General features: G+C 45.4%; 2 protein-coding genes across 2 annotated transcripts; one reads left to right on the top strand and one right to left on the bottom strand.

The window, feature by feature from the left end:
* Positions 1–1772: 1772 nt before the first annotated feature.
* Positions 1773–11619, top strand: atp2a1l (ATPase sarcoplasmic/endoplasmic reticulum Ca2+ transporting 1, like). Its single transcript, XM_030097364.1, has 23 exons — positions 1773–2039; positions 2874–2891; positions 3295–3377; positions 4294–4398; positions 5156–5294; positions 5846–5926; positions 6024–6109; positions 6198–6495; positions 6582–6748; positions 6846–6934; positions 7033–7135; positions 7216–7347; positions 7444–7560; positions 7640–7858; positions 7940–8051; positions 8144–8367; positions 8458–8678; positions 8761–8963; positions 9061–9146; positions 9233–9366; positions 9455–9572; positions 9659–9776; positions 11286–11619. The coding sequence occupies exons 1-23, from the start codon at positions 1922–1924 to the stop codon at positions 11300–11302; spliced, it is 2988 nt and encodes a 995-aa protein (XP_029953224.1). The 5' UTR covers positions 1773–1921; the 3' UTR covers positions 11303–11619.
* Positions 11620–11985: 366 nt separating this feature from the next.
* On the bottom strand, positions 11986–16253 carry sult1st6 (sulfotransferase family 1, cytosolic sulfotransferase 6). The gene is made up of 7 exons (XM_030097367.1): positions 15598–16253; positions 14571–14699; positions 14057–14154; positions 13789–13915; positions 13165–13259; positions 12766–12946; positions 11986–12314 (listed from the first exon to the last, which is right to left on the bottom strand). Exons 1-7 carry the CDS (start codon positions 15782–15784, stop codon positions 12202–12204), a joined length of 930 nt encoding a protein of 309 aa, XP_029953227.1. The 5' UTR covers positions 15785–16253; the 3' UTR covers positions 11986–12201.
* Between the last annotated feature and the right edge of the window lie 2214 nt (positions 16254–18467).

Genomic DNA, 18467 nt, shown 5'->3' with positions numbered 1-18467 from the left:
TTTTAATGAATGGATCAAAATCACATGAAAAAAAAAAAAAAAAACTCAGATGAGCCCAGTTATTATAAAAGAAGGATTTTTGTTTTCAGTGTTTCACGATGGCAGCGGATCGATCCTCGCCGGCTGCTGACGCTGCAGCGCCGCACAACAGCTGTAATAAATACATTACAGAGAAACTGTGTTGAGCTGCAGCTGTCAAACGCAGTGAGCGACGAACGCTGCTGCCGCGCCGGCATGAGCCCCCGTCTGTTTATTGATAAGTAAAAGCGACTTGAATTCCTCTTTTAAGACGACTCACCCAGCAGTACATTTACTGCTGTTCAAACAGACTGTAAATCAACAGAAATGAGGTGTTTTATTGGAATTTTTTTTCTCAATATGTTACCAAACACATTAAACTTATGAGGGTTTGTGATAAATATGTTTATGAGGATGAATGATTATCTTATATAAATAAGGTAGCAAAAACTGATTCAGTTTTTCAAATTATGTATGCAAAAATCTAAATTTGCTGATTTAAGCATACAAATATTATTGGAAAGTATTACTTCCTCTGTATTTTCCTCTATATTTCTTTCTATTTTATTCTATTTCTCGGGCCTCAAATATGGAATCTGGTACCATGTCATGTAACAGTGTCCCAGTATGTCAATGAACGAATCCGTGAATCCTTCGCTCCTCGAAAAGACGAGGATTCCTGTTTGTAAATAGCAAATCCAGTGCTCGGAATCAGCCACAAGAGGCCATTGTGTCTCGCGCAATAACGGTTTGCAGCAGGATCACCTGTCGTGCGTCCACTTAAGCCACTCCATATCTGCTTGCTGCCTTCCCTTCCTCATAAAAAAGAGATATAAAATTTGATCCGTCAGTATCTCCAGTGGGGCTTCTCCTCTGCGCTGTGATAGTATGACATGCTGGCCGTCCTCTCGGCATTCCTGAGCCCCCACTGCTCATTCCTCCTCCACACACTCACTTTCTTCTTTCCTCTGTCATTTCCATGTCTTTTCAACCTAGATTTATGATCAGCATCTGAAATCTCTATTATTATTTGTAGTTTTGGTATGACTAAAGACGTACACTGGTGATAGCAGATGATGCACCGACGTCTTGTTTCTGGCTCAAGGTTTGCTGCAGGTGAGCGAGAACGCCGAGTGTCAACGTGGCGACGTGTCGAACTCTCATTCTGCGTGTAAAAACGGCCAGTTAATTCCTTATTGGCCTCCCATCTCCCTCCTTCAGTGTCTCGCTCTGTAGCGTAATTCGCTCTCTGGCTCGCCTACCTTCCTCAGCAGAATCCAGTTGAGCCGTCACTCAATGCCCCCCCCCCCCCCCCCCTCCCGCCCCCTCCTCCCCCCGCCGCCGCCACCGTCCTCCACCCCTCTGGACGATCTCCTGTCTCGCTCTCTCACCTTCTCCCTTCGTCTTATTCCACTGACCATGCATGTTCCAAAAACAGATCTCATTTTCATCTACGGTACAGGCACCCCCCCCCCCCCCCAACACCCCCCCACCCCCACCTCTGCACCCCTTCACGCTACCTCCTTTCCAAACCCAGGCCTTGTCCCCGCAGTTCCTGTCCAAGCCCACCAAATCACCTCGCTATTGCTCCACCTCGAGCCCCACCCTCACACCCCAACCCCCCCCACCCCCCCGACCCCCGCCGGCATGTCCACCCATGTTGGAATTTGGAGGCGTGCGTGAGCGGGACGTCCACCAATCCCGGGCGCTTTGCTGGTATAAAACCCTGAGCGTGTGTGTGGTTATTCGCTCTTTCTGTCAATCCAGGACTCCTGAATTGGAGGGTGCCACACTTGTAGGTGAGGGTGGTGGACCAAGGGTGAAAAACTGCAGAGAGCAACAAAGAAGCAAAAAAGAGCGCGGATAGGCACGGTTAGGCCAATCCCTTGTCTATCCAGTAAGGATGGAGAACTCCCACACAAAGGTCCCGGCAGAATGCCTGGCTTACTTCGGGGTGAACGAGGCCACTGGTCTCACTCCTGATCAGTTCAAGAAGAACCTGGACAAGTATGGCTTCAATGGTGAGAGAGTGGGGATCAGGGATGGGGCGGGAGGCCTGACTCAAAGAGGAAGGACTTAAACAGTAACTGTTTGGAGAGACTTCGTTCAGATTATCCCACAAGTCACAATAACTTTTGCTCAGATCCTTACTAGAGACACTAGCGGACTTCCCAGGGAATTCTCATCCAGTCGGGCCTGGATGAGATTGTGCATGCGACGCTTTTTTAGAGGGGAGCTGCAACAGCTGGTAGAAATGCAGAGACACTGAGAAGCAGAGACTTTGAGGGCTTTGAGGAGCTATTTAAAGACAGCCAAAGAAGATGGCTGGAGAGCGAGAGAGACAGGTGACGGCTCAAGAAGCTTCCTGGGTGATATATGGGGCGGGCATTAACGAGAAAGGCAGATAATTTTAGTCAGGGTAAAATGGAGAGGTCCTTAGATGGCTTACAGTTGGATGATCTCTAATATGATTGCAAATCAATAGCTACTGGAATGGCAGATTAGGCATCAAAAGCTGTGTTATGTGGTGATAATGTTGTGTTGGTGCAGCTGTAGCCTCAGAACAATACTGTGAACATGTTTTTCCAAGCTTTGAAGATTAATAGGGTGAGCAGCTACTTTAAGTTTTAAGTTTTTAATGCTGAGGCTGGAAATCACAGAAAGCTTGAACCCAATGAGATGAGAAAACTTTCACTTTCAATCATCCAGCACTGTGTATTTGTTTTTAAAACTTGTATTAACTGAATATTTCAGTGAGCTTGTTTCTTCTGATCTATTTTTCTAACCATGTGTTTTTTTTCTGTTTTCCTATCTCTACACTCTTCATCTTCCTCCACTCTCCTTCCAAACTCCAGAGCTGCCAGCTGAGGAGGGTGAGTATCCTCACCAACCACACTTTAAAAGAAATGTTTGAACATGTGGAAAAATGACCAAACTTCATTTGGGACCCAGTCAGGATCACTAACATCCAGCACTACTCTGAGCTTTATCTGGCCTCCAGACGGCCCTGGATTGAAACAATGCAGGAAGCATTCGGATTGTGTAATCCCTGCGAGTTTATGACCTCATGCTCGCCCACAGGCATTGTCGGTCGATCCCTGGTAATGCTGGGTACTTTAGCCATCATACTTGGCAACAAAGATGACAAATTCACACCTGGAAACAGCAACATGTCTCCATTCATAAAACAACAACAACAACAACAACAATCTAGATAGATTTTATGCAACGATTGATGCAAATGTTGATCTGTGTCTGCGCCTCTGTGTTCCTCAGGTAAGAGCATCTGGGAGCTGGTCATTGAGCAGTTTGAGGACTTGCTTGTCAGGATCCTGCTTCTGGCTGCCTGCATCTCTTTCGTAAGTCAACAAGTCTCAGCATTGCCTTCTAATCGTGACAGTCATTTGTCACGGTGTAATGGGGGTTATTCCTCTCAAGTAGCCCTAGTTGATCACATGACAAACGTAATAATAGCAACTCATTCCACAAAACCACGTCCAGTGGGACCAATATCCAGTTCCTGAAGAGAACTGAGAATTTCATTTTGAAGAAATTGCTGTGTTTCATGACATATTTCTCACTAGAAGCATTGCAGTAGCAGTTCTATTGTCGTATATTTTGAGTTGTTTTGACATTGTTGTGCTACCAAGACAACTTTGAGCCCCCTTCAAGTCCCTCCACCCGCCTTATGTATTTTTGAGGAGGACAACTTGAGAGGAGCAAGTTGAACTGCAGTGGCTTGTAGGAGGTATATTAATTCCAATGCCCAGTTTTCACCCCTTCGGGCAGCTGTCACGATGGCCTTAGAAGGCGAATATTGAGGAGCAAGTGAGAGACGGGGGTCAGAAAATATAGGGGGGCTAGGGGGCAAGGGTTTATTTTAAGAAAGCCCCAAGCTGAGGAGAGAAACCGAATCCTTCGGGAAAGGTCAGGCCTGAAGGAAGGAACGAAGGGCCTCCACAGAAAGAGGGCTGAAGGCAGAAGGAGCAAGAAGCAATGGGAACCTGAGATCAAATTAATATTGATTATGTAACCATATTAAAACATGCAAAAATATCTAAAAGAACAGGTGTCGACATGATAGAAGAAAAAATACAGACTTTAAAAGACAAAACACAGAGCCACACAGATAAGTAAAACAATCTGTTCATTAAAATATGAAAAACAAAATTTAAATTGTTCCATTGAGAAATTCTGATGTATTTGTTGCTGTTTCTCAGCGGCCACAGTCGTCCCCATCACACTGACTTCTTCTTAACCACTCTGACCTCTCAGGTGCTGGCCTGGTTCGAGGAAGGTGAGGAGACCGTCACCGCCTTCGTTGAGCCCTTCGTCATCCTTCTCATCCTCATCGCCAATGCCGTCGTCGGAGTGTGGCAGGTCAGTGGCGCGGCGGCGCGGCACATCGGGCAGTGACTTGATTCACTGCTGTGCCGACAGACAGTGCACAGGTTCAATTTACTCTCGTGTTTCCTTGCATGGACAGGATTGCTCAAGTGGATCGTTTTTAACAACTTTCTGAGGCACAAAAATAGTTTGTGTGTTGGGCAAACCGCTCACACACAATATTGCTCAACTGAACTTCAATGCAAGCATTCCAGAGGTCTCATACGATATGCAGATAAAGTGACCGAAGTATGCTTTAACCGCAGGTGGTTGTCATTCTCTCCGTGAGTTGTGAGTGCCGGCCAATAAATAACTGGCACTGCTGTCAGTCTTTGAGGGAACATCGCAATCGTCACATCAAGCTACCGAATTAGCTGCTCTCTTCTTAGTTTTCTCATTTGAAGAGGCGACTTTTGTGTTTATTTGAGAAATAATGGAACCCCACATTAATAAATACCAGGGCCTAAAATTGGACGAGCGCACATCAGATAACAGATGCGACCTACTCGTGTATCATCAGTCACTAAGTTGTAATTGCAGTGTGTAATGACTCAAAGCCTCTTAGAGGACAGTCCCAGTGTCATATCAAGGACAAAAAGGGTATAGTTTACATCTGAGCAACAGGCGTGCCACTTCAGCGTTCATGTGTCTTGAATCTTTTCCAAAAATTAAATGTGACAAGATTCCACCAGTGGATTTCTGCATTTTTCTAAAGCACTGTTCCTGTCTGCGTCTTGTCCGTCTGCCACAGGAGCGTAACGCTGAAAGCGCCATCGAGGCTCTCAAGGAGTACGAGCCTGAGATGGGCAAAGTGTACCGTTCTGACAGAAAGAGCGTGCAGAGGATCAAGGCCAGAGAAATCGTCCCTGGAGACATTGTCGAGGTGTCCGGTAAGAAATATTGAGATTCTTTAGTGTTGATGTCTCTTCCTTTGAGTCAAGGAAATAATACTCCCGCCGGTCACAATCGCAGTCCTTACTTTCTGATTCGAATGCAGCAGTGATTAGTAAAAACTTACGTCACTGTTGAGGGGAGACCTTTTTGGCTCTTGTCAAAGCCGAGTATCTTTTTAAAGCAGTGTGAGCGAAGCAGGGACTGCTCTGAAAACATGCTGACTGCAGGAAAACAAACTCACAAGTAAAAATACCCTCACTAGCACCTGCCACACCGCTTCCCCCTCCTTGCCCCTTCCTGCCCCTGACTGCTTCTGTTTATTTGTCAGCGTGTCCACCTGTTGTTTCTGTAGCGGACTTTCCCCACCCTCCACCAAGTGGACTTCACTCTCACTTGAGAACAGCGGAGTCAGTCTCCCCCTCTGCCCCATTATGAGATCCATAGATTCCAAACAGAAATCTAGAAAGTTTGATGCATATTTAAGTCATAAATATTATTTACAGCTGTATTTCTATTGTTGATGAGGTTTTATCTTTCATCCCCACAGTTGGTGACAAAGTCCCCGCTGACATCAGGATTGTTTCCATCAAGTCCACCACCCTGCGTGTTGACCAGTCCATCCTTACTGGCAAGTTTCAAGAAACTCACCCGACACTCACTTTTTTTTAGTCCTATCTGGTCTAAACAGTTTTGATGAATAATCTTTTGCTCTTTTCCTCTCTCAGGCGAGTCCGTCAGTGTGATCAAGCACACTGAGGCTGTTCCAGACCCCAGGGCTGTCAACCAGGACAAGAAGAACATGCTTTTCTCTGTGAGTGTCCACCACTGACAGTCCTTTGTTTTTCTCTTGCTCTATTCCCTAAACATCTTTTTTTTTTTTCATCCTCCCTTCTCCGCAGGGCACCAACATCGCTGCTGGCAAAGCCGTCGGTGTGGTTGTTGCCACCGGAGTGTCCACTGAGATTGGCAAGATCCGTGACCAGATGGCTGCCACCGAGCAGGAGAAGACTCCTCTGCAGGCCAAGCTTGATGAGTTCGGCGAGCAGCTGTCCAAGGTTATCTCCCTGATCTGCGTTGCCGTCTGGGCCATCAACATTGGTCACTTCAACGACCCCGTCCACGGAGGCTCCTGGATCCGTGGTGCTGTCTACTACTTCAAGATCGCCGTTGCCCTGGCTGTGGCTGCCATCCCCGAAGGTGAGAAAGAAAACACAACAACCCCGCGTTTGTTTTCCTCTCATTGCTTGTTTATCACACTCGGAGTTCTCATTAATGTCTCTCAGGTCTGCCCGCTGTCATCACCACTTGCCTGGCCCTTGGCACCCGCCGTATGGCCAAGAAGAACGCCATTGTCAGAAGCCTGCCCTCCGTGGAGACCCTGGGCTGCACCTCTGTCATCTGCTCCGACAAGACCGGCACCCTCACCACCAACCAGATGTGTGTGACCAAGGTGGGAAACGAGCATTTGTTCAAGAGAATAAAAATCCGTTGAGTACAATTTTCTTCAGAAAAAAAATAAAACATTGTCTTTGACTCCTCCTCCACAGATGTTCATCATCAAGAGTGTTGATGGCGACCATGTTGACCTTGATGCCTTCGATATCTCTGGCTCCAAGTACACCCCTGAGGGCGAGGTGTAAGTAATCTTTCACTGACATAAAGCCGACAGCAGACGCCACACGCATGTACACAGATGATCGTGAATTAGTTTGTGATTTGCCACTCGTCTATCAGTTCCCAGGGAGGCGCCAAGACCAACTGCAGCGCATATGACGGACTTGTTGAGCTGGCCACCATCTGCGCCCTGTGCAATGACTCCTCTCTGGACTACAATGAGGTACAATCACATTTTTTTTTAAAATGCAATCTCATGAATTTCCTATCATGACAAGGTTTCTCTGTCAACCCGATTTTCAGTCCAAGAAGATCTATGAGAAGGTCGGTGAGGCCACTGAGACCGCCCTGTGCTGCCTGGTTGAGAAGATGAATGTGTTCAACTCCAACGTCAAGAGCCTGTCCAAGATTGAGAGAGCCAATGCCTGCTGCACTGTCAGTTCACTCTTTACTGCTTTACCAAGAACGGTTTGTGTCTTTGTGTGATTGCCCATCTGCTTCACACTGTTCTCTCTGTCTTTCTTACAAAAGGTTGTCAAGCAGCTCATGAAGAAGAACTTCACTCTGGAGTTCTCCCGTGACAGGAAGTCCATGTCTGTGTACTGCACCCCCGCCAAGGGTGACGGCGGTCCCAAGATGTTCGTGAAGGTTCGTTTCCTCTCCGACTTTCATTTTGACCGTGACGCTTTCTGCGAAACTCAGCATATTTGTCTGATCTTTTCTGCAGGGTGCCCCCGAGGGTGTGATTGACAGGTGCGCATACGTGCGCGTTGGAACCACCCGTGTGCCTCTGACCGGCGCCATCAAGGAGAAGATCATGGCCGTGATCAGAGACTGGGGCACTGGCCGTGACACCCTGCGTTGCCTGGCCCTGGCCACCCGTGACACCCCTCTGAAGCTGGAGGAGATGAACCTTGAGGACTCAACCAAGTTTGCTGATTATGAGGTGAGTTATTGACTTGATTTGTAAACAAGTTCACTCAAGAGTGTCGAGTAAACTGACCCCATTTTTTAATTCTCTCCTCAGACTGACCTGACCTTTGTTGGCTGCGTGGGCATGCTGGATCCCCCTCGTAAGGAGGTCACTGGCTCCATTGAGCTGTGCAGAGCTGCTGGAATCCGTGTCATTATGATCACTGGTCAGTAACACGGACGGGTTCAGCCATTAAATGGATCTAATCCAAACCACTCTTTACTGACTTTCCTCCAATCTTCCGTCTCCCCACTTCAGGTGACAACAAGGGAACCGCTATCGCCATCTGCCGTCGTATTGGCATCTTCGGTGAGGATGAGGATGTTGAGGGCAAGGCCTACACTGGACGTGAGTTCGACGATCTGCCCTCCGGCGAACAGGCCGAGGCCGTGCGCAGAGCCTGCTGCTTTGCCCGTGTTGAGCCGGCCCACAAGTCCAAGATTGTTGAGTTCCTCCAGGGTTACGATGACATTACTGCCATGGTACGAGCTCCGCTGCGCCGCCGGCGTACCGGCTGTTGTTCCGTTCATTTACATCACACGTAGTTTGATGGCTGATCTCTCCAACCACAGACCGGTGATGGTGTGAACGATGCCCCCGCCCTGAAGAAGGCCGAGATCGGCATCGCCATGGGCTCTGGCACTGCCGTTGCCAAGTCTGCCTCTGAGATGGTCCTGGCTGACGACAACTTCTCTTCCATTGTGGCTGCTGTTGAGGAGGGCAGAGCTATCTACAACAACATGAAGCAGTTCATCCGCTACCTCATCTCCTCCAACGTTGGTGAGGTCGTCTGGTGAGCAGCCCGGGAAACACAGTCGAATGAAGAATCCCTTCTTTGAGGCCATGTTTTCATCCTACGTTCTCATTTCTCTCAGTATCTTCCTGACCGCTGCTCTGGGTCTGCCCGAGGCTCTGATCCCCGTCCAGCTGCTGTGGGTCAACCTGGTGACTGACGGTCTGCCCGCCACCGCCCTGGGCTTCAACCCCCCTGACCTGGACATCATGGGCAAGCCCCCACGTTCCCCCAAGGAGCCCCTGATCTCTGGCTGGCTGTTCTTCAGATACATGGCTATTGGCGGTAAGCGAGTCTGCAGAGATTGCTGTTCGGATCAGTTTCAAATGCAAATGAAAAACACACGCCTACAGTGACGATGTTGTGTCCCCCCCCCCAACAGGATACGTCGGCGCTGCCACTGTTGGTGGTGCTGCCTGGTGGTTCCTCTACGACCCCACTGGCCCCGGTGTCAGCTACTACCAGCTGGTAGGTGTCCCTGTGTGTTCTGCGTTGTGAAGACAGACGGATGCAGATGCTGAATAACTGAATAACCTGAACCCTCCTCCGTGCAGTCCCACTTCATGCAGTGCCACGATGAGAACGAGGACTTCGCCGGCATCGAGTGCGAGCTGTTTGAGGCCGCTCCCCCCATGACCATGGCCCTGTCCGTGCTGGTCACCATCGAGATGTGCAACGCCCTCAACAGGTACTTCCTGCATTCAGTAATGACTCCTGCGTTTTATCCCCACATGGAAGGCCTCCGATTATTCTCATGACTTTTTTCTTATCTCAAGCTTGTCTGAGAACCAGTCTCTGCTGCGCATGCCCCCATGGAGCAACTTCTGGCTGCTGTCCGCCATGACCCTGTCCATGTCCCTGCACTTCATGATCATCTATGTCGACCCTCTGCCCGTGAGTCGGATAATCCCGTTTTCTACAGGCAGTTTATTGCTCTTTGGGTGGAAATTCGTTCTGATTTCTGCTCTTCTGTTCCTCAGATGATCTTCAAGCTCACCCATCTGAGCGTTGAGCAGTGGTTGATGGTCTTGAAACTTTCCTTCCCCGTCATCGCCATTGATGAGGTGCTGAAGTTCGTTGCCCGCAACTACGTTGAGGGTAAGAAGCTCGTCAACTGTATTCACACAACTAATTCATTAGTTCATTCATTCATTTAAAACATTTAATATTTTAACAGTTCATCTTAATTTTGTTTTGTCATTTCATCTTCGTCTCTATCTAACAATATATCATCTGTTTGATCACTGTTTGATTCATGTCCATCTACTTGATGCGTGTTTTTACTGTCATTCATCTCCATTCACCATTAACTTATCTTAACCCTCTTTGTCAATTTACAGGCTAAATTCAGTCAACCCACCACCATTAGCCTGTAACTAACAAGGTATTTTACAGCTTACACTGCCAGGCTTCATCGCTGAGCATCTGCAGTTTGTATTCATGTTTTTCGGGTTGTTTTGTTGTTAGTCCTGTTTAGTACATCCCTGCTCTCGTTGAGATTTGCAGACACCGGTGTCTTCTCTGTTATCGTGTTGAGGTGGGACTCTGGGGTCTCCTCACTAAGTGATTTGAAAATTAAATTTGAAACTGTCACAAGTCGAACGGGTGGCACGTTAACGTCTGTACGGGGAGATCCCAGAGCGCTGCTCTCTGCGTCTCTGAGACGTCTGTTTTTGATACTGCCTGGGTGAGAAGATCGGCTGTGAGTTGCCGCTGTCGCTGTGTCTGTTTGGCGGTTATTGTTCGTGAGAGAAAGATCACCCTTGGCCCGATTTAATACATCAACCGTCATGCATAATCCAAGCATCAATTCCAAGAAGAATTTTCAAAATTTAACACATCTTTTAAAACATGTTTATCGAGAAATGTTAAGAAAAACAAACAGAGTTGCATTGTCACAAGTGAGTCAAATCCTGAAATTTAAGGAGAAACCAATACACTTTCAAAACCAGTCAGTTCATTGCTATTTGACAAAGGAATCCTATTTGGCTTGTGTGAAAGCATTTTATGAAAAAAACTCAAAAGTATTGGGAAAAATGTTCATTTTTTTAATCGATTTTAACAAAATCTTTTCATTTTTTCATGGGCAACATTAGAGCTGGAATACTTCACAGTTATAAAGTCATGATAAAACACTTCATAAAAACAATTTCATTAATCACTGACTGCCTAATTTGTTGATAATATAGTTACATACCTTGTAGATATTATTATCTTTTTTAGATTTTTATAGGAGACACATTTTCTTCTCTTTCTCTTAAAACTATATCTGGGTGATGCTACAAGTGTTTTTTAAAAATTTTTTTATATGACTGCATTGAATTTGCAAAATGGTTCAAACTTTGGGCCACGGCACTGGAACCATTGTGTTTGGCTCAGTTTGAACTGGATTTGTTGTTCCAAAGTTGTTTTCACATACCCTGCTTTCTGTCTGTGGAAACTGTTTTTAAACTTGTAGATTCATGAAAGTTCCCATTTGTCAAGGTTCGCTTTTGACAAATGTGTTGACAAACGTCTTTGTGTTTGTCTGCAGCGCTTGATGGATTATGTCTTCAAACATCCCTTCCAGCTTTGACTTTTCTTCTTTTTTCTTTCCTCTCTCTTTAGCGGGCGCACAAATTTAAATAGAGAGGTAGAAGAAGAAGATCCTACGGGCTGAAGAGAAAGAGGCGGAGAAGAGAATGAAAGATCACAACCAAAGAGGGGAACCATAGAGAGCCAGCCAATAGAGGAGAGAGAAGAAAACGGGAAAACTTACCAAAAAAAAAAAATCAACAAAACCTGTCAAAAAAAAATCCACATAAAAATAGCCTCTATATAAGGAAGGAGATTGAATTCAAACCAAGGGATGTATCCCTCCTCATAAAGTAATAAAATATTTAAGATTTTATTCTAAGAAATAAAGTATGTATTAAAGGTGATGTTTTTTGTTAACCTTGGATATTCTCAGCCGTTGTGTTTTTGTGTCCTCTGTCCATTTTCATATGATTGACTTTCCAGCTCGATACTTTTCTCTAGTCGTTGTCGCTCGTGTCTCGTTGCAGCCTCCCTGCTTCCGCCGGGCTCTGTACAGCGTGGTGTAGGGTTGCAAAATGACTTCATATGGGCAGAAAAAAAAATTTAAATAAAAAAAACCACACGCCTTCAGCTGCCAGCGCGCTCCATAGGTGCCATGCAGTCAGCAGACTCTGCCGGAGGCCTCATGACATTACAATGGGCCTGTCCGCTCAGTCACAACACTTTTGGTCTTATATATTGTTTACGTGATAAGTTGCAATAAAGTGATGATTAAAAACTCCTGTACTTGTACTGTGGAGCACATTTTTATTCATATGTTTTATACCTTTGGATAGATTCCTCTCATGGACAAATCATTAGAAACATAAAAAGTGAAACGATTAATTGATTCTGTTTTGGTTTTAAGTTCGTGCCCAATTTTCGGACAGTGTCTCCACTGTTCACTTCCTGCATAGCGTCACTTCATCAAGTCTTTGGTTTGCCTGAGTGATTCTGTAAAAATCCTTCAGATGAGGGTCCTGAACGGTATGTTGGTGCCTTTCATTTGCCGCTCGTAATCTTCGTCGAACATCTTGGACTGCTCGTCGGAGAAGTGGTTTTTCCAGTCGCCAACCACTCCTGGAAATAAGTGAAGCGCAGAAAGAAACCGAACGGGGTCAGATACACAGAGAAGAGCTGAATACAAGCAGTGGACTTCAATGTCTACGGTAAAGTACCTGAGTTATGACAATTGTGAGAAAGCATCTCACAAATTTAGATGATGAAGAAGAGGAAATCAGATTTTATTATACCTGGGAACAATCTGAATTCTTGAGACGCATTAATTAAATATTGTTGTTTTGACTGCTCTGCTAATTATATCAACTGTGGGCAGCAGGATGGAGTATAGATCCTCCAGGGGGCGTCATTGTTTTGTCTTGTTCATATTCTTACACTGATGAGTCTCCAAAAAACAGGTGGATTGCATTGTTATAATAAATACATATAATAGTATTTATTTCCCTTCCCTCCTCAGCCTCTGGGTTCAGGATTAAAATGTTAATATATTAACATTAATATTAATATTCACCTTTTCTCATGAATGGAGAGATGGAGTGATCAAAAACAGGCTTGGGGATGCAGGAGTAGTTCGCCATGGGGTTCTCCTTCATGTTCTTAAAGGACGTGAGATCTACAATTCGGTCGATGACCTCCTCTGAGACCGACAGGTCCAGGTACTTCATGATGCGCACCACTTCACGCCGGGGATTCTGGGAGGAGAAATACCATGGTGGAAACACGTGATTATTGTGACACGTGACAATCATTATTCAAAACTTGAAATCAAAATACTTAAAACTAATATTAAGGAGGTTTGATTTGTAATGTTGATTTCTTTTGTTCAAAAAAAAAAAAATCTCCTTTTGCAAAAGACAGAAGATTTTCAAACATCCTTATTTATTGAAGTATTGGTCCTTTTCCATTTTACCTCTTTCATGTCCTCGTAGAAGATGTAGAGGATATTCCTCTTCTCTCTGGCCTCCCAGTAGCCTTTCACATGGTCGTACCAGGAGCCCCACGCCACTGCAGCAACACAGCACAGCACAGTACAGTTCATTCATTCAGGAAACTCTAATCAAATGAGCTCAGAGAGCATAAATCCAGATGCATTTACACCCGACTGCTTCCTATTGTTGATGCAGTGTTTACATGTCCGCGGTCATTAAGGCTTCATCGCCAGCTTATCAAATCCTCTGGAGTGAACGTTTGTCTTCCTGCAGCCTCGTCTCCAGTATTTCATTCTTCTGACTGAGAGGTTCACTTCGGGTCACGGCTGCAGAAATAATACTGACAACATGATCATCTTTGCAGCTGCTGAATGACTAAGTACTTTTCCTGCTGGCTGGTCAGATAAAGTGGAACCTTTTCTCCCTTCTTGGCCTTTATTGATATTCTTATCTGTAGAATTAGTAGGTTGAAAGGAAATGACATGTAAATAGATCACATAAGTTTCGCACCAAAAATCATTAGAAAGGAGCTGATTTAACGAACAATACGTTCGTGACTTGAGGCTGTTCGGAGGACAAAGAGGAATGTAATTTAATCTACTTACAATCTCCTCGCATGAACTTGTGGACGTAGCCGTCGAAGGGCCCGGGTTCCGGCTGGGTCTGGTTCATCAGGTCGAAGTAGTAGTAGCTCACCAGGTTGTCTTTGGCGTTGCGTGCCACGTAGATAACCTGAACCGGGCAGACGGGGAATGAAAACCAGTTTGCGTGACAGACATCAGGTTGTTGGTGAAGGAAGTTGGCACACAGCCAAAAGTGGGAAAAAAACAACAACTTTTTTCTGCTTTCAAACTTTGCAGTTATGATTCTCACCTTGCATTTGTTTTCCCAGAATCCAAGAGGCACCAGCTCAATGGGAAGATGTGTCTTGATGATTCTCGGTGGATCCGTTTTCTTCAGAAGATCCAGGCCTGGTGCGCGGATTCAGAAGATAATATGTCAGAACTGAAACACATTAATTCCTGCTGTGGTAGCTGAACAGTAGTCAGGCTCATATTACACTGTACTGTACCACACCGTTAATCTAGATTCCAACAGTTTATTCTTTACATATCAGAGTCACTGAGGCAACTGTGGTATTTTGCTGCTGTCTGCAGGAAATCTGTTCAGGTTAATGCTTAATCGATCTCAGTTACAACAGAAGAAATGTGCTCTCAGGAGACTATCCCTCCAAGAATTGGATACGTGAGGCGACGGTCAGTAAATTTCATCCTACATGTTTTCATTAGCAACGCAAACGGAGGACACCATGTTCTGGACAGAGGAGGGAAAACAGCTCAGCAAAGCAAAACGCTCACACAGATCCATCAGCGGAAGCAGCACAGACCTGAAGGGACGGGGGGCGGAGGGATAATCTCTAGGAAGGGGCTGCGGATGGGGGTGGGGGCCCGTTTGCATGCCTCAGCATCCCCATTGTGAAGAAGCAGATCGACTATTTCCTGAGTCCACGTGGTCCCTGGTGTCAACAAGGAGAGATCCGTCAGTTTCCTGAATCTCAACCAACAGAGTGTAAAACACAGAATCAAATGATCACATCTTTTTAGCAGTTCTATCAAAACGGTCCAGTTTGAGTCAGAACGTTAAAACACTGGACTGTTGGGACAGAACTGGAAAAACTATAAAAAAAAAAGTGAACTTTCTTCTGTTTATATTTAGGAAAAAGTTCCTAAATGGATCAATGACATTCACATGTTGTAACGTTCAAGACTCAAAATGGGAAAATATCCTTTAAATTTTCAAAAATTCAAGTAAAAGTTTTCAAAATATAAAAACAAACACCCCATCGTGACCATATAACTACATCACACTTTTTCTTTCACCCGTTATGTGTGTGTGTGCGTGTGTGAGAATCAGGTGTTATGAATGAACGGTTACGTCACGAGTGGGCGTGTGAGTGTGTCGTCTGTGGAGGGATATGAGTGGGTGGTTTAGTGTGTGTGTGACTGAGTGAGCACACGGTTTTTCACCGCTTTCCCCCCATCATGCATCGTTCTTAAAACTGCTCTGTAAATTCAATCAAGTGTGTTGAATGTTTGGAGTATGTGCGACAACTCGTACTTTACCCAGCCACGGAAGTGACAAAGATAAGTGTAATCACAAAGTATGTGAAGCATTGCAAAACTTTTTCCTGTTTTCTAAACTAACAACAACTTTTTCATAATAATTCAGATTTTTCTCAAAATTTGGCATTTGAAAAGTAACTAAATACATGTGAAGGTCACTAAAAGTACCAAGGAGTTGCATGGAAGTTGCACACAAAGTCAATATATTAGTTCATTTGCATTTATGAGTAAACGACAAAGCAGTAAATAAAGTTTCAAATAAAGAATGCGAGTATGTTCCCATCTGTCTACCTGCTTTGGGGTAGGTGCTGATGAGGAGGTCAGAGGGGTCAGGGTTGAAAGCCCAGATGGAGTCCCACTCCTTGGCGATGAGGCTCATGAGAGGAACCCCTCTGACTCTGACCAGGGGGAAGCGGAACATGGAGGAGCCAGCTTGCTCGATGGCCTCATGGTAGGTGAGCTCTTCTTCCTTCGCCATGACCGACGCTGTCTAGGAGCGACTCCCAATTTTCCCCTCGCCTTCAGCAGCTCCTCTCTCAGCTGCCTCTCTCAAACTGTTGATTTTCCTTTATGGTGCTCCGTGTGCAATTGACTTCCTGCTTGATTGCTCAGCCCACACTGCAATCATCCTTCCATTGTGTGACTGCTGTTAGTCCAGTTAGTCCTCTCTCCCAAAAAAAAAAAAAAAAAATCTGAATCCCAGATCTCTCAAAAACAATCTGTGCCAAAGTCCCAGCTGAAGTCTAAGTGCTCAGTCTTTCTCTCTCTCTCTCTCTCTCTCTCTCTCTCTGTCTTTGCAGCCTGGCTGTCTGAGTGCTCGTCCCGGTCCTTATCTGCCTGCGATCACTGGAACATGCACCAGCAGAGCCACACTGGAGTGCCCTTATGTAACGTTCACAGTCACGTATGCTCACAGGACTCTCCTGTGTTCCCCAGAATTTGAGGACGGGAGCAGGGAGGGTCTCATGATCTTTAGCAGCCCACCGAGGAGTGAAACGTACTCGCGCCGAAAGAATGCCCAAGAGGATTAAACATGACAGCTCAGGAAATTTAACCCTGTGCTTGTTTCACGACAACCACACCTGTTTCTCACTTTCACCAAACAAAAACAAACATTCAGGTTGAGGCGTGACTTTCTCTTTGCAACCCTGAAATGAAAAACAAGTCTGACCACGTTTTGGTGCGTGAGAAGGAGAAATAGCTGCAGTTCAGATTCCCTTGTGGACCCTTGACCCCTTTAAATGAACGCTGCCTTGCTTTGTGCTGTTTGACAGATCAATTCCAGTTTCCATCGACTGGTGAATTTCTCATACTTGATGATGCACAAGTCGAGCGGCGAGTCAGACATGTCTGTATGGTTTTCTTTCTTTTTTCCACCCAGAAGTGACTGTTTAGACCGTACATTCCAGGATTTCCACACTCGATATCCTGTCAGTGCTATGAACAATATTTTCACTCAAAATACTCCGAGCTCAACGGGGGCCTGAAATACTTAACAAAGGACATGGAGTTCACTCTTAAAACTGTTCCAAGCCACACATTGTGAGTGTATAGCTAAAGCAGTGTGGACATAATGACTTATAATGACAATGAAAAAACAACATGAAACAAACAAAAAGACTGGTCCCGTGTTCTTTCAACATTTCCTGTAGCTGTGATTCAGATGAAAGGCTCCACATTTGCACTAAGTCTCCACAAAGAGACTTCTTGGAAGGAGCGGGTCTATTCAGCTTCAAAGAAAGCAAATCGTGACTGCCCGTCTTCCAGGAAAAAGTTAAGCCAGAGGGTTTCTCAGTGTTCCCCCCCGCTCTGCATAAATGTGGCCAACCAAACAATGCTCGGATCTTTGAGTTTTTCAGATTCCCAGCGGATTCCCTGACAGTCCAACAGAATCCAGGACCACACAGGATATCAAAGAGAGAGCGACAGTGGGGCACCCTGACTCTCGCCCGGTGCTGGAATGGGCAAACACAACCTTCCTCTGACTGATGTGGATGTGGGTTTGATCTCAGCTGATTTTTGACTCCGATAATCTCTGACATTAACCTGATTTCCCTTCAGCAGAGGAAACATCTGGAAGCAACCAGACTAACCTAATCTCAGCCAGTCTCACTAATCCTGTTTCAGTTTTCTTCCAGAAAACCTTCATTCCTCTCAGAAAGCCACACCTTTCTTTCACAAGCCTTTGCTTCAACACCTCCCAGCACAATATAAAAAACTGAATAAAGCTATAAAACTACAAGAACGGAAACACCAGAGACCTTATAAATAATGAAAAGTGAACATTGCTCAGGAAGAGCACATTTAGTGCCTCATGAAAAACATCATAATGAACTTCTCATTCAAGCAAATGTTCTCCAAAGCAGTGATGCAAAACAAACGCTAGAAAACACAATTCATCAATGGAACAGTATTATCTTGCATGAAAATGCCTGTAACAGAAGAACAAATCAAAGTTTTCCTCTGTGTGCAACACCACAGAGAGTTTTGTAATGACATGAACAAATGTTTCCCCATATGTTTGTGCAGTTCACTTCAGCTCCAGGATGAATAAGTGATGCATTCTTCTTGGAATGACCTATATAACTCTGTGCAGGGCCACATGTTAACATCTGGGAGATCTCCAGTTCGTTTCTCTTGGCTTCTGGCTGCGAAGCTCCACCAGAGCAGCCGCGTATTTCTGGAAAGGAACCAACAGTCGAACGAGTCCCATCAATAAAACAGCAGCATGGATTCATTAAAGATTCAAGAACAAAACTGAATATACCCGAATCCTACTTTCTGCATTCACTGTTGGATCGTGGACTACTCATTGGTGTGTGTGCAGGTTTTATCTTATCTCCAACGTACTGTGGATCCTGCAGACTGTAAACCTGCCAGGTCTCGTTCAAGTGTGACAAATCTGAGCTCAGGGAGGACAGAACAGAGCTCGATCTGGATTTTCAGTATGAGTACAGGCCGTGAAAGCGGGGCCTCGCCATCCATCTGACTTGTGGGGTTTTAAGCAGGAGTTTTCAGTAAAGTTACCGACAGAGATAACTTGCTGATGGCAGCCAAGCGTTCATCCTTCGATGTCGCTAATTCTATCATTGTGAAGCAGAATTCACCAAGTGTCGGACTGTTCACCCAATAATAAGGAACGTGAGCTGGGATTAGACCAT

Source organism: Salarias fasciatus, chromosome 8 (assembly GCF_902148845.1).
Source record: "Salarias fasciatus chromosome 8, fSalaFa1.1, whole genome shotgun sequence".
NCBI classification, from domain to species: domain Eukaryota; kingdom Metazoa; phylum Chordata; class Actinopteri; order Blenniiformes; family Blenniidae; genus Salarias; species Salarias fasciatus.
Note: the sequence above shows the minus strand (reverse complement) of the source record. Positions and strands in the feature narration are given on the sequence as shown.

Coding starts and splice junctions, on each gene's coding strand:
- atp2a1l (XM_030097364.1), top strand. CDS start 1,922: ATGGAGAACTCCCACACAAAGGTCCCGGCAGAATGCCTGGCTTACTTC. Junction 6,935..7,032: donor TACACCCCTGAGGGCGAGGT/GTAAGTAATCTT, acceptor CTCGTCTATCAG/TTCCCAGGGAGGCGCCAAGA. Junction 8,368..8,457: donor ACGATGACATTACTGCCATG/GTACGAGCTCCG, acceptor CTCCAACCACAG/ACCGGTGATGGTGTGAACGA.
- sult1st6 (XM_030097367.1), bottom strand. CDS start 15,784: ATGGCGAAGGAAGAAGAGCTCACCTACCATGAGGCCATCGAGCAAGCT. Junction 14,155..14,570: donor TCCGCCCCCCGTCCCTTCAG/GTCTGTGCTGCT, acceptor TCCGCGCACCAG/GCCTGGATCTTCTGAAGAAA. Junction 13,916..14,056: donor TCTGGGAAAACAAATGCAAG/GTGAGAATCATA, acceptor TGCCCGGTTCAG/GTTATCTACGTGGCACGCAA.